We start from the raw sequence: 14,065 nt of genomic DNA on the forward strand, positions 1-14,065 counted from the left end.
CAGATGTTATGAAAATTATAGGTGTTCAAAATGTGGAAACTCAAAAAGCACACGTACTTTGTGCTTAGTGTGTGAATGTATGGGGGGGGCAGTGTACTGTGAGTGTATGTGTGTTTCTGTTAGTGTGTGTACTTTGTCACTATGGTGTGTGTGTGTGTTTTTGTGTATGCATTGGTGTGTATTTCTGTGTGTGTGTGTGTGTGTGTGTTTGTGTGAGTGTCTACACTAAAGGCCCAGCTCATGTTGAGGTGAAGCAACTGTAATGGTGTAGCTGGTGACAGTAGAGTCATCAGGCTATAAACAAGTCGTTAGCAGTTAACAGCTGGTTCCCACCTTCCTCCCGAACCCCCCAAAACACACAGCTACACCACCACTATTTTTAACCTGACAAGTTTACAGTTACATAACCTAATACTGGTTACATAAATAATATAATGTTTAAGATCACCCTAAAAAGCAAGCCATGTTTTTTATTGATGTTTGAGGTACAGTAGATAGTAGACCAAGCGCTCTAACTGACCTCTGTCACAGCTGCTGCTGGCTGTGTGTGTGCCGGGTCGGGGCTTGTCGTAGATGTGGAAGCTTTGACTGCGACGGTTACTGGAGGCTGAGGAAGAGGGGGAACCCCTGGGTTGACCCTCACTGCCCGGGGCACACACACGCATGGTGGGGGCTGGCAGTCTGACACCACAAAATAAAAGTTATAGTTAGAGTAGAGACCACAGAAGAAGAGGCACAGTCAGAGTAGAAACCACAAAAGAAAAGAAAGAGTTCAGTACAGGCCCTCTTAACAGATCAGTCTTTAACATACAGGCAGTTGGTGACTACGGGAGGTGAAAGGTGGTGGGTATCATTATAATATTGTAGTAAAACAAAGCCTTTAAGGAACAAGTTATACATTCAGTACACTAGATGGTGCTATTGTTTTAATCCAGACTATAGTCAGAGGAATAAGAGCACTATGGAGAAACACCCAAAGCAGGTGTGAGAACAGGGGGGAGATAAGGTGGAGCTGGAGTCTGCAGGTCAGGATATGTGGAATGCATGCAGTCACTTTGATTGAGAGGGTGAAGGAGTGAGGAGGAGGAGAAGGATAGGGAGAAGGGAGGGTGACAGGATGAGGGTGACAGGGTCAGGGGTGAGGGTGAGGGGGGGTGAGGGAGAGGGGTAACATTTATAAGGTTGAGAGGGAAAGACATTGAAGCTGACCTAGACGTCTTTCTCTGAACCACAGAAAGCTTTAACCCTTTACTCTGGGATGACGTCTTGGATGAAGGACTGAAAGAGTAGAAGAGAGAAAGAGAGAGAGAGAGATGAGAAATATAAGGATAAATGGAAAGACGAAAGATATTGGGGGAAAAGAGAATGTTTGGAGCATATTAAATGAAGAGATGAGAAGTAGCTTGGATGTCCAGAACTAAAGACCAGCAGCTTCTAATCAGTGCTCCTGTATTTCAACCAGATTTGAACAAGCAACCTAACAATCTTTGTTAATGCAGTCTAACTCAAAGCCTAACCTCTGTTTCTCTATGTTACCCTAACCTCTGTAACTGTAAGTGACTCTAACTCTAACCTCTGCTACTCTAAATAACTCTAACCCCTGTTACTCTAGGTTACCCTAACCTCTGTTACTCTAGGTAACTCTAACCCTAACCTGTAACTCTTGAAAACTGTACCTGATAGAAGTAGGTGTCTTACCTGGACAGCATGTCTGCTGCTACACCCTGAGCTGGGACAGTGCAGCTGTTCAGATGGCCCTGGACCTGAGCTTGGGTCCGGATCTGGGTGCAGGCTGCTGTCCCATGGGGCCCAGTCTGGGTAGGGGTGGTGGTGCGGCGCACAGGGCTGGGACTGGGGCTGAGGTGATCCCGGGCTGTGGCTGGGTGAGAGTTCTGCTTCAGAACCTTCTGCTGCTGTTGCTTGTACCTCGACAGACTGAAGAACAATCCAAGAATGCTCGTCAGGTTCCCACAGCAGATCTCTGGAAGGGATGGGAAAGGAGAAGAGAGGAGTGGAGAAGAGAGGAGAATAGAAGAGAAGAGAAGAGGAGAGGAGGATGGGGAGATGTACAGAGAAGATTATTGATTTCAGTAAAGTTCTTAACTTGCTATATTATGAATTGTATCATCATTTGGAGAGTGTGATCGTGTTTTAGCATTCTGTGAGAGAGCAGCTCTATCCAGTCAAACATAACCCACCTTCAGCACTCAGACCCTGGATGTTAACCCCTCTACTGGCCAGGAAACACAGACACGTGTCCACATTCTCGATCTGGGGAGGAGGAGGGAGGGAGGAGGAATGGAGAAGAGAAGAGAGGGGGATGGAAATATAGATTAGACTTGACTTATGCTCTCATGCAGAACATTTTAAGTTTCAATTGGACCCTTCCTGAAAATAAAAAGCCAAGTCAAAAGAGGATTCAGTCCATTACATAATTCACCCCTGTATTGTTTCTGCCTGTGTTCTTTCTTTACCTTGATCTCATACTAGTTTCAAACTCAAAAACTAAAGTATTTCATGCAGTTTAACACGTTTGGCTTAGGTTAACAACCTTGGACCACCATCATGTCAACATGCTTCAGAAGAAATCTAGCCAGTTTCCCACCAATAACTGCAAATGTTACAGAGTTCATGTTGAGGCAACATGACTCTCAAAGAGCTCATTCATAAAGAAACTTATTATTTTAATAATGACCATATTTTCTTGATTTCAGGCCCACCACAAGACCAAGGCATGTACAAACACATGCTCTGTCATTAAAACTGTGGGTGGGAGTGGGAGGGAGAGAGGGAGGAAGAAAGAAAGATAGAGGATGAGTCAAGGGGAGAAAGCGGAAAGGAAAAAGAGGGAGGGAGGTTTTAACACACTTGTATTGGTCTCTTAAGGTTGACTTGGTATTACACAAGCCCACACCCCTCGCCCCTCGGCTTGAAGCAACGGCCCCGGTGGATGTAGGTGGTATTGCATTTCGTGTTTGACTTCCGACTCTTCCGGTCGTTTTTATTCTATTAACTCCAGTCAACATTTACAAAACTATCTCCCCCAATAATTTTTGTTCGATTCTCTAACCTGGCTCATACTACTAGCTTTCTCATAGAAGATTTTTTCCTGATTTTTGCTAAGTTTGAAACCAATTCGAAATGGGTAAACTAGCACCCCATTTATTTGCTTACGTCAATAAAAGTTGCCTGCAAATGTGCTCGCGGATACTAACAGGGCACGAGCACAAAAGTTCACATTGGCCGATAGCCGATTTACCTGGAGCTGAAAGAAATGGCTTGAGTTGCCTGCCCTGTTGTAGCAAGTTTAGGAAATGGTTGTCACACATACATGAAATGTTGTTAATATAGTTTATTCCCGTTATTTTAAAATAGATTTGATTTTTCGTAAAAACGTTCATGACATGATGGCAAATATTATATTATGTTAAGCGTGGGCATAGATTGTTGACATGTCTGGAGCAAAGACGAAGATTAATAGTACTTTAAGTGATAACCACAATAGGAAATGATATATATATCTTAAAATATATCATTATATATAAGTCGCTATGGATAAGAGCGTCTGCTAAATGACTAAATGTAAATATATATTTAAATAATATCAGTCTTGCCTTCAGAAGCTTTTGTTAAACACACTCATTATTCTTTTTTTGATCGTGTCAAAGCCAGACTGCTTTTGTGGGACCATGAAGGTCCTCAGTGACTATGTTTCACCCCCACTTATATCTGATGAAAACGTCTTGTATATAGTTCTGTTAATATGCCCCTTTCAAAGGCACGTTCAATAAAGTAGATTATATTTTAGACACACTTCTCAATTTATTACATTATTACCAAGTCTTGTTAGATCACGTTATATCCATTAATAGGCGTTTGGGTTGAACATATAAAACACAAGCCACATTTCTACACTGATGTTAAATTGAAGGCAGTGTGATTTTCGTGGCATTTCGTTTGAATATAAAGTTGACAGTAAGCTATGGTAAGTCTGCATTATGGAAGATTTCTGTTACAAAAATGACTAGAGAGGGTACCATTTCTGGGGAAATTGTAAGGTGTGCTTGCTTGCGTCGGTTGCACAGGGGTTTTTGAATGACATTTTTTTTGCTGCTCATTTACAACTGAAAATACGAGTGAAGTGTAGAATGAAATAGATGTCTTCTCATTTCCCCTGCAAGAGGCAGCCTCATCGTTGAATCAAAACGAATAAATTTGGCAGACCGGTGTAAAAATTGACCTAATCTCTATGACTTAAACGTCATTTTAAGTTTTTCCCTTCTCATGATATTTTCAGGCATTTAGCCTACTCATTGCATTCATTCATTAATAAAGAACCCCCTTTGAAGATTATTCTACGACGTTACCCGGCAGTAGACGATGGAATCGCGATTCAAACAGTACCATCTGCTTACTGAAAATATGCCCCCCAAAACGTAAATAAGCTTGACATTTATTTAGTGGAAAATCGCTCATTCATAAAAAGCTCACTGGTAGCGATCATTGTCAGTAACAACGCAAAATGCGATATAGCATGTGTGGAGAAGCTGCCCCGGTAAATTGTACTACTACGGTACAGTACTAGACTACTGCTGTGTTCGTCTTGGTAGCGATTGCGTTGGTTGAATTGGATTTAACGTTCCGTTGTACGGTTTAAACTGAAATTAATTATTTTCATGAACAGATTGACAACGTTTAGGCTGTGGCAATGAAGTTCAGGTTAGTAGTTACATAGACTTTTGATTTAAGTAAGGGGAGTGCCGAACATGTTCTGTGCCGTTTGACTTCCTAAACAGCTGTGTAGTGTAGATGTTTTTGTAGTGTGTCTCGCGTAAGCTACAGCGTTGCAGTGAGCTACACTGGTTTGAAACCACAGGTAATGGTAATTTCACCAACAAATCGTTTACTAATGTCATAATAAATCCTACAACGAAAATGTATATGTGAGGAATGTTTATTTTAACGATTGAAAATAGATAACGCTACATCATAGACTACTGTAGTATGTGTTGCCCGGGCAACACAGGCTAATGTCATGATGCTAATACTTCAGTGAAATAGTAGACTACTGTTTCCGAAAGTAGATGTACTTCCTTAATAATATCAGCTTATACTTTACATTACACATCACAATTGTGTGTCATATCACAAAGTAAAATGAGTAAATAGTTATCACCCTGGCCTCTTTGCTTGTGGCGTTTCTGCAGCTGCCTTGCAGTAAAGCTATAGTTAGCCAGCTATCCCCCAAGTTAACAGATGCGAAACGAATGTTCTGCCAAAGGTAGTCACGCGTGTTTTCGTGACGTTAGTGACGTAGTGACGTTAGTAACGTCAGTGACTGTGGCTAGCAAATTAGCCACCGTTAGCTTCACTTTTCGCCACAAAAACTTAACTTGAGCCTAAACCATGCAACGGAACATAAATTCCAATAGAAGCAACTCAATCGCTACCAAGACGAAACTTTTGACACCTACGTTGTCTTGTAGGCCAAATATTGACTGAGTTTTAGGGGGGCAAAAAAATAATAATAACTAGAGAGGGTACAATTTCTGGGGAAATTGTAGGGTGTGCTTGCTTGCGTCGGTTGCACAGGGGTCCGTTTTTTAATGACATTTTTACAACTGATTTCTGTATATTTTATATGAAAATGCATACTTATTATTTATAAAGATTAAATAGATTTAAAAGCATTTTTTTTGCTGCTCATTTACAACTGAAAATACGAGTGAAGTGTAGAATGAAATAGATGTCTTCTCATTTCCCCTGCAAGAGGCAGCCTCATCGTTGAATCAAAACGAATAAATTTGGCAGACCGGTGTAAAAATGGACCTAATCTCTATGACTTAAACGTCATTTTAAGTTTTTCCCTTCTCGTGATATTTTCAGGCATGTAGCCTACTCATTGCATTCATTCATTAATAAAGAACCCCCTTTGAAGATTATTCTACGACGTTACCCGGCAGTAGACGATGGAATCGCGATTCAAACAGTACCATCTGCTTACTGAAAATATGCCCCCCAAAACGTAAATAAGCTTGACATTTATTTAGTGGAAAATCGCTCATTCATAAAAAGCTCACTGGTAGCGATCATTGTCAGTAACAACGCAAAATGCGATATAGCATGTGTGGAGAAGCTGCCCCGGTAAATTGTACTACTACGGTACAGTACTAGACTACTGCTGTGTTCGTCTTGGTAGCGATTGCGTTGGTTGAATTGGATTTAACGTTCCGTTGTACGGTTTAAACTGAAATTAATTATTTTCATGAACAGATTGACAACGTTTAGGCTGTGGCAATGAAGTTCAGGTTAGTAGTTACATAGACTTTTGATTTAAGTAAGGGGAGTGCCGAACATGTTCTGTGCCGTTTGACTTCCTAAACAGCTGTGTAGTGTAGATGTTTTTGTAGTGTGTCTCGCGTAAGCTACAGCGTTGCAGTGAGCTACACTGGTTTGAAACCACAGGTAATGGTAATTTCACCAACAAATCGTTTACTAATGTCATAATAAATCCTACAACGAAAATGTATATGTGAGGAATGTTTATTTTAACGATTGAAAATAGATAACGCTACATCATAGACTACTGTAGTATGTGTTGCCCGGGCAACACAGGCTAATGTCATGATGCTAATACTTCAGTGAAATAGTAGACTACTGTTTCCGAAAGTAGATGTACTTCCTTAATAATATCAGCTTATACTTTACATTACACATCACAATTGTGTGTCATATCACAAAGTAAAATGAGTAAATAGTTATCACCCTGGCCTCTTTGCTTGTGGCGTTTCTGCAGCTGCCTTGCAGTAAAGCTATAGTTAGCCAGCTATCCCCCAAGTTAACAGATGCGAAACGAATGTTCTGCCAAAGGTAGTCACGCGTGTTTTCGTGACGTTAGTGACGTAGTGACGTTAGTAACGTCAGTGACTGTGGCTAGCAAATTAGCCACCGTTAGCTTCACTTTTCGCCACAAAAACTTAACTTGAGCCTAAACCATGCAACGGAACATAAATTCCAATAGAAGCAACTCAATCGCTACCAAGACGAAACTTTTGACACCTACGTTGTCTATGTAGGCCAAATATTGACTGAGTTTTAGGGGGGCAAAAAAATAATAATAACTAGAGAGGGTACAATTTCTGGGGAAATTGTAGGGTGTGCTTGCTTGCGTCGGTTGCACAGGGGTCCGTTTTTTAATGACATTTTTACAACTGATTTCTGTATATTTTATATGAAAATGCATACTTATTATTTATAAAGATTAAATAGATTTAAAAGCATTTTTTTTGCTGCTCATTTACAACTGAAAATACGAGTGAAGTGTAGAATGAAATAGATGTCTTCTCATTTCCCCTGCAAGAGGCAGCCTCATCGTTGAATCAAAACGAATAAATTTGGCAGACCGGTGTAAAAATGGACCTAATCTCTATGACTTAAACGTCATTTTAAGTTTTTCCCTTCTCGTGATATTTTCAGGCATGTAGCCTACTCATTGCATTCATTCATTAATAAAGAACCCCCTTTGAAGATTATTCTACGACGTTACCCGGCAGTAGAAGATGGAATCGCGATTCAGACAGTCCCATCTGCTAACTGAAAATATGCCCCCCAAAACGTAAATAAGCTTGACATTTATTTAGTGGAAAATCGCTCATTCATAAAAAGCTCACTGGTAGCGATCATTGTCAGTAACAACGCAAAATGCGATTTAGCCCTGTGTGGAGAAGCTGCCCCGGTACATTGTACTACTACGGTACAGTACTACTAGACTACTGCTGTGTTCGTCTTGGTAGCGATTGCGTTGGTTGAATTGGATTTAACGTTCGGTTGTACGGTTTAGGCTGAAATTAATTATTTTCATGAACAGATTGACAACGTTTAGGCTGTGGCAATGAAGTTCAGGTTAGTAGTTAGATAGACTTTTGATTTAAGTAAGGGGAGTGCCGAACATGTTCTGTCGCCGTTTGACTTCCTACAGCTGTGTAGATGTTTTTGTAGTGTCTCGTGTAGGCTACAGCATTGCAGTGAGCAACACTGGTTTGAAACCACAGGTAATGATAATTTCACCCACAAATCGTTTACTTGTAATGTAATGTCATAATAAATCCTACAACGAAAATGTATTTGTGAGGAATGTTTATTTTAAAGATTGAAAACAAATGCATCATAGACCACTGTAGTATGTGTTGCCCGGGCAACAGAGGCTAATGTCATGATGCTAATGCTTCAGTGAAATAGTAGACTACCGTTTCCAAAAGTAGATGTGGGCCTACTTCCTTAATAATATCAGCTAATATTGTACATTACATTTCATAATTGTGTTTCACATCACAAAGTAAAATGAGTAAATAGTTATCACCCTGGCCTCTTTGCTTGTGGCGTTCCTGCAGCTGCCTTGCAGTAAAGCTATAGTTAGCCTAGCTATCCCCCAAGTTAACAGATGTGAAACGAATGTTCTGCTACAGGTAGTCACACGTGTTTTTGTGACGTTAGTGACGTAGTGACGTTAGTAACGTCAGTGACTGTGGCTAGCAAATTAGCCACCGTTAGCTTCACTTTTCACCACAAAAACGCAATTTCTACTTAAACCATGCAACGGAAAGTAAATAAAAATACAACCAACGCAATCGCTACCAAGACAAACCTTTTGACACCGCCGTTGTGTATGTAGTCCAAATATTGACTGATCCTTAGGGGGGCGAAAATAAATAATAATAATAAATAAATATATATGTGAGAGAACAAAGGTTGTGCTCTCGCCGAAGGCTTGAGCACACCCAATAAAAATATATATGTGAGAGAACAAAGGTTGTGCCCTTTCCGAAGGCAAAGCACACCCAACTATTAAGATTTCTTTGCCTGGCGAGAACAACGACGGAGCTAAGTGTTCATGTTAACAGTTTATTTAATCCGATACAATGCGTTGGAAATCATACTCAAATCACAAAGAAAAAAAACAACATATTTGATGAGTTCCATCTAGAATAGCCCTATATTTAGCCCTATAGCCTATTTCTAAAAAACAAGTGAAGGGAATACTATACAGTGACAGCATACATTTCAGTAAAGTTTGCATCATGTCTCTGATTCTTATCAGCTAGTTGCAAGCGTGCACGAGGTCTCGGAGCTAGGGGAAAAAAATAGCCACTGTTTAAAGCTAGACCGGAAGAGTAGGAAGTGGAAAGATGGCGCGGTCCAGTTTCGTACTCTCGCTTGCCTCACTGCGCCACTGAGCACTTTTCATAGAAATGAATGGGGACGCCATCTTGGAAGACAAGTTGCTTACTCTAGTTATATTAACTCTATGGTATTACACTATGCTCCAAAAAATGGGGGGGGGGGGGGGAGGGGGGGGGGGCTGGAGGGCAGGTGGGACTCAGTGGGGGGACAGCCTCTCTAATGCCTCCTCTCCATCCTGCTGATGTAGCAAGGAATCCCAACAGAGGCCAGGGGATTGTCTTCAGCCAGGGCAGCATCTCAATAGCCTTCACTTTCTCCTCAACCTCCAGTATTGTCACCTCCTATCTCCTCAACCTCCAGTCAAAGAGAAGGACCTCAGGTCCCCTGAGGTTTGGAGAAGAGGAAAAGAGAGAGGAGTTGTGTAGAAAGGGGCCGAGGAGAGGATGTTGACACACAGGGCTGGAGAAGAGAGCAGGCGATAACTTGTTGCTTCACACACACTCACCATCTGAGTTTGGCTCTTGGGGAATCCATTAATGGCAGCTATCTTCTCATTGGCTGGAGTGGACAAGAAGGAAGTGCATGTCAGTTCAATCCAACACACATCATATTGTCATCACCCATGTCATCACACAACAAATGGCTGTAGTCATACTTTAGTTTGAGAACATTGTACATATGAATATATAATTTACTTGGCAACAGTAGCCTAGACATCAAGCCAGAAATTATTAAAAACCAACACCCTGTAGTTGCCCAAAAGTAAACACGAAAAGCAAAAATATTGCCAACGGTCTCTAGAAATCAGGGGCTTGTCCTTACCGACCACCTGTATGATCTCAGCCAACAGTACTCCATCAGTGACATCATGTTGCAGGTCCCTCACCAAGCGCTTATGACCAGACCTGGACAGGTAGTGATTGGCCCAATCTGTGTAGATCTGCCCGGCAACAGAACACACAAGTTCAGGATCTGTCCTATGATAACACAGCTAGCAGAGAGTGTACATCAAAAGTCAGAGACGTTTTAGTCTAGTCACTCCTTGACTCCCTGAGAGAAAGAGACAGAGGGACAACAAGTAAACATTTTAAAGACATGAAAGTCATCACAGATTAAGAATCTCAACAGAATGCTTAAAATAATTTAAGTGTGTGTAATCTATGTTTGTTGTCAAATGAATGTTTAGGCCTCCAACATCAAGTGCTTCAATGTAGCCTCCCCTTCTGTGCATGAGCCTGTCTGATCAGACAGCATGGTAGGGGTGGTTCGGGTCACCGGGGGTCAACCCCAGACCCCCCACCAACAACTCCAAGAGGACAATCTTTCTATTTCCATTTGTTTCTCTCTTACACACAATCTCTCTTTCCCTCTCTCTCTTTCTCTCCCCCCCCCCGCCCCCTCTTTCGGTTTCTGGTCCTGACAACCCAATCTGTCTGGTCTCTCTCCATCCTCCACTCTTGTTCTATAGCAGAATAAATCTTAACTGAAGAATCCAGTTGAATGTTGAAAAATGACGTTTTTAACATCTCACAAATCAAGCAAAGGGAAGAGTAGTGATCTTCTGTATGAGGAGTGGCAGTGCCACCACTAGGGGGCAGTGGAGTAAAGTGATACAACAGGCAGTGTCCCACCAGTGTGTCAGTGGGCCACAGGTCAGGTGACACAGCATCTCACTACATTCCTCCTAGGACACATCTTCATCTATACCCACCACCGCTCATTTACTATTTTTCCTATTCCCGTTTCCTTGCTATCCTTCTCATCTCTCTTCCTACCATCCTCCTCTCTCTTACCAGTCTCCTTCCTATCCCTTCCTCATCACCCCTGGACCCAGTCCCAGCACTGGCCCTAGACCCAGCTCTAGCCTTAGCCCTAGCCCTAGCCCAGCCTTAGCCCAGCCTCAGCCCAGCCTCAGCCTCAGCCTTAGCCTTAGCCCAGCCCAGCCCCAGTCCCAGCCTTAGCTCAGCCTTAGCCCTAGCCCAGCCCAGCCCAGTTAAGCTTTGAATGGTTCTGCCATTCCAAACAGAGTTGGAGAAAGTAAGCTCCAGACCACTGCTCTCTCTAATGCGGTAATGAAAGAGCCTCACTGGCCTGCCTTTTATACTCTTCACCACATCAAGCTACCCTGCCCTGCTCTGCTCTGCTCTACTTCACACATCATAGCACACACTTACAGTATACACACACACACAACCAGGACAGAAATACATATGGTTATGTTATGTTTACCATCTAATACTTTTTTCCATGCAGAAAAATATACATTCAAACATGAACCTTCTACAAGCCCATTTTCTCAAGACCTGTCAGCCCGCATACACGCATGCACACACACACACATACACACACACACACACACACATACATGTATTCACACAACCATGTTACATTTACATATGTGGCAGCTGGTGTGTCCATCCTTATCACACCTCACAGAGATCAGCCACCAGTTATAGACCAGAGCAGGTGAGAAGATCTCTTAAGCTCATCTGTATACCTGTCTATCTCTGTCTCTGCCTCTCTCTGGCTTGCTGTCTAACAATTCAGAATAGTTTATTTACTGTCCCTCAAGTTGTGACAATATAAGACATATCTGGCCGCAATACTCGCTGTATGTCCCTCACCCAGAAATGTCCTTAGCTTCTCACTTTCATAAACCTTTGTGTAGTTTGTAAATAATTGGTAAAATTCGAAATACTACTTTATTATATTTTTATATTTGCAACATTTAAGGATAAAGGGTATCTCTGTTTCAACTTCACCTGACAAAGTGACCACATATTCTGTATTCTTTTGATAACTATGATTTTTCTGTCTGTCTATCTCTACTTCTCTCTGCCTCTTTCTGTCTGTCCACTGTATCTCTGTCCAACTCTTTCTCTCTAAATGATTTTCTCTGTCTATCTCAACCCCCCCCCCCCCCCCCCCCCCCTGCCCCGTCTCTCTCTCACACACACCCAATCAGACTTTCTCTCTTCCCCCTACTGAGTCAGGTGAATGAGCGGTTGGGGAATCGGGCTAGTCATCAGAAGGTTGCTGGTTCGATTCCCGGCCGTGCAAAATGACGTTGTGTCCTTGGGCAAGGCACTTCACCCTACTTGCCTCGGGGGAATGTCCCTGTACTTACTGTAAGTCGCTCTGGATAAGAGTGTCTGCTAAATTACTAAATGTAAATGTAAATGTACTGAGCTCTGAACCACTGAGCTACCCACTTCATCAACTACCATATGGTCCCAACTGCTGTGGACAGCTATTTTCGCTGGCATTTTCACTGCCAGCCATCTCTCATCACACACACACTTAAGAGGTAAGTATTAGTTGTATAAGGTATAACAGACTCCAGAAAGTCCTATTTTGTATTGTTTACCAATGGTTTGCCAGTGACTGGTCATGTTTCCTGTAAGTGTCACAGATCACACTTCTGATGAACTGAACTCCTGTGCTCTCTGAGCCTGAGGTGACATCTGACTAAAGACTTTAACCTGCACCATATGTTTGTAACTCTGCCTGACACACACATTCACATCATTCATCCTTCAGGCTAACTCTCTGTCTTAAACACACACTCCTCCTTTTGGAACACCTGTTCTCCCTTCACTCATCACCAATAGTGGTAACACTTCTCACACGCCATCCCTGGTTACCGTCACGGCAAACACACACTTGAAATCACCAGCTCCAGTCACAGAAAACACACACACACACTCGCCTTTGCTAACTCACGTTAAACAAACACCATTCTGCTAGACCACTCATAAACAACTGAAACTCTAAAAGTTGCTAATATCTTCACAGAAGCCTCTAGAACAAAATGTCTGCCCAACGTCAGTCAAACCAACCTGAGGGTCTTCTCCGTTCCTGGTTGTCTTTTTAGACTGTGGCCCCTCGCCCTGCCCCTGCCTATGCCCATGCCCAGGTCTGAGGGGGGCTTTAAGGGGGGGTTTAGTAATAGGGGCTTTGAGGGGGATGAGGCTGGGCTGGCTGGGTCTGTGGGACCTGTCTGTGCAGGTAACAGCAGCGTTCTTCTGAGGGGTGGGCAGGGTGCTGTGGACGGGTCTGGGCTTGGGAAGTCCCGACTTCATCTTGGAGACCCCCAGAATGGCTGGCATCTTCTGCTCTCAGTCTCCCGCCCCGTTTAAGAAACGACTCCACACAAGCTCACATACACTGTCACACACAGGCAGTGTTGTTCTCTCTCTCCCTCTATTCCCCCGTTTCTTTAAGGTTGGCAAAAAACTAGGGAACACCCATACACAGACGTTCCACAGCTGGCGTACACACACACACACACATGTGAATACACAGAGCAAGAAAAACACTTTTCTCTCTCTCTCCCTCACATACTCACACACACACACACAGGATCCAGGAAGTCCCCAAGTAGTTCCAGGGATGAAAGCGGTGTTGTGTGTCTGGCTGCCAGTTCACCCCCCTAAGCATTCTAACAAGACTGCCAGTTCCCCTGGAATCCTCCTGCCAGGTGTTCCTGCTTCAGACAGGTAGAACGGTGGAACCAGAGTAGTTTAGAAGAATGTAGGGATGTTCCCTTAGCGGTAAGCTTCAGAGATCCTCTGCACACAGTGGAAGTCCAGGTAGAACGAGCGTATGAAATGATTGGATGGATGAAGAAAATATCAGGAAAGGAAAAAACCTGCTCTCCATGCTCCTGAGAAGCTGTGCATGTCTGCTCTGCTCTGCCACTCACTCAGCTCTGCTCCGTCCCCCCCAAAAGATTAGCAGAGTGACAAGCAGACAGGAAGGCGGAAAGGCAGGCAGGCAGGAAGGCAGACAGACAGACAGGTAGGCTGACATACAGGTAATAGCTGTGTCTCTCTTTGACTTCTGGTGAACTCCAATTCCAGTGCTGTGGCATCACCTCCTCTCT

At 42.9% G+C, this 14,065-nt stretch overlaps 1 protein-coding gene across 1 annotated transcript in view; it reads right to left on the bottom strand.

The window, feature by feature from the left end:
- Nucleotides 1-13,289, bottom strand: part of LOC136941483 (neuron navigator 2-like) — a 62,403-nt gene extending 49,114 nt beyond the window's left edge. Inside the window, exons 1-6 of the mRNA XM_067233979.1 lie at nt 13,020-13,289; nt 10,003-10,120; nt 9,686-9,738; nt 2,199-2,271; nt 1,699-1,981; nt 521-681 (exon numbers count right to left, since the gene is read on the bottom strand). Coding sequence (XP_067090080.1) covers nt 521-681; nt 1,699-1,981; nt 2,199-2,271; nt 9,686-9,738; nt 10,003-10,120; nt 13,020-13,289 — 958 coding nt within the window. The remainder of the gene's footprint in view (nt 1-520; nt 682-1,698; nt 1,982-2,198; nt 2,272-9,685; nt 9,739-10,002; nt 10,121-13,019) is intronic.
- Nucleotides 13,290-14,065: the final 776 nt, after the last annotated feature.

Source organism: Osmerus mordax, chromosome 4 (genome assembly GCF_038355195.1).
Source record: "Osmerus mordax isolate fOsmMor3 chromosome 4, fOsmMor3.pri, whole genome shotgun sequence".
Lineage (NCBI taxonomy): Eukaryota > Metazoa > Chordata > Actinopteri > Osmeriformes > Osmeridae > Osmerus > Osmerus mordax.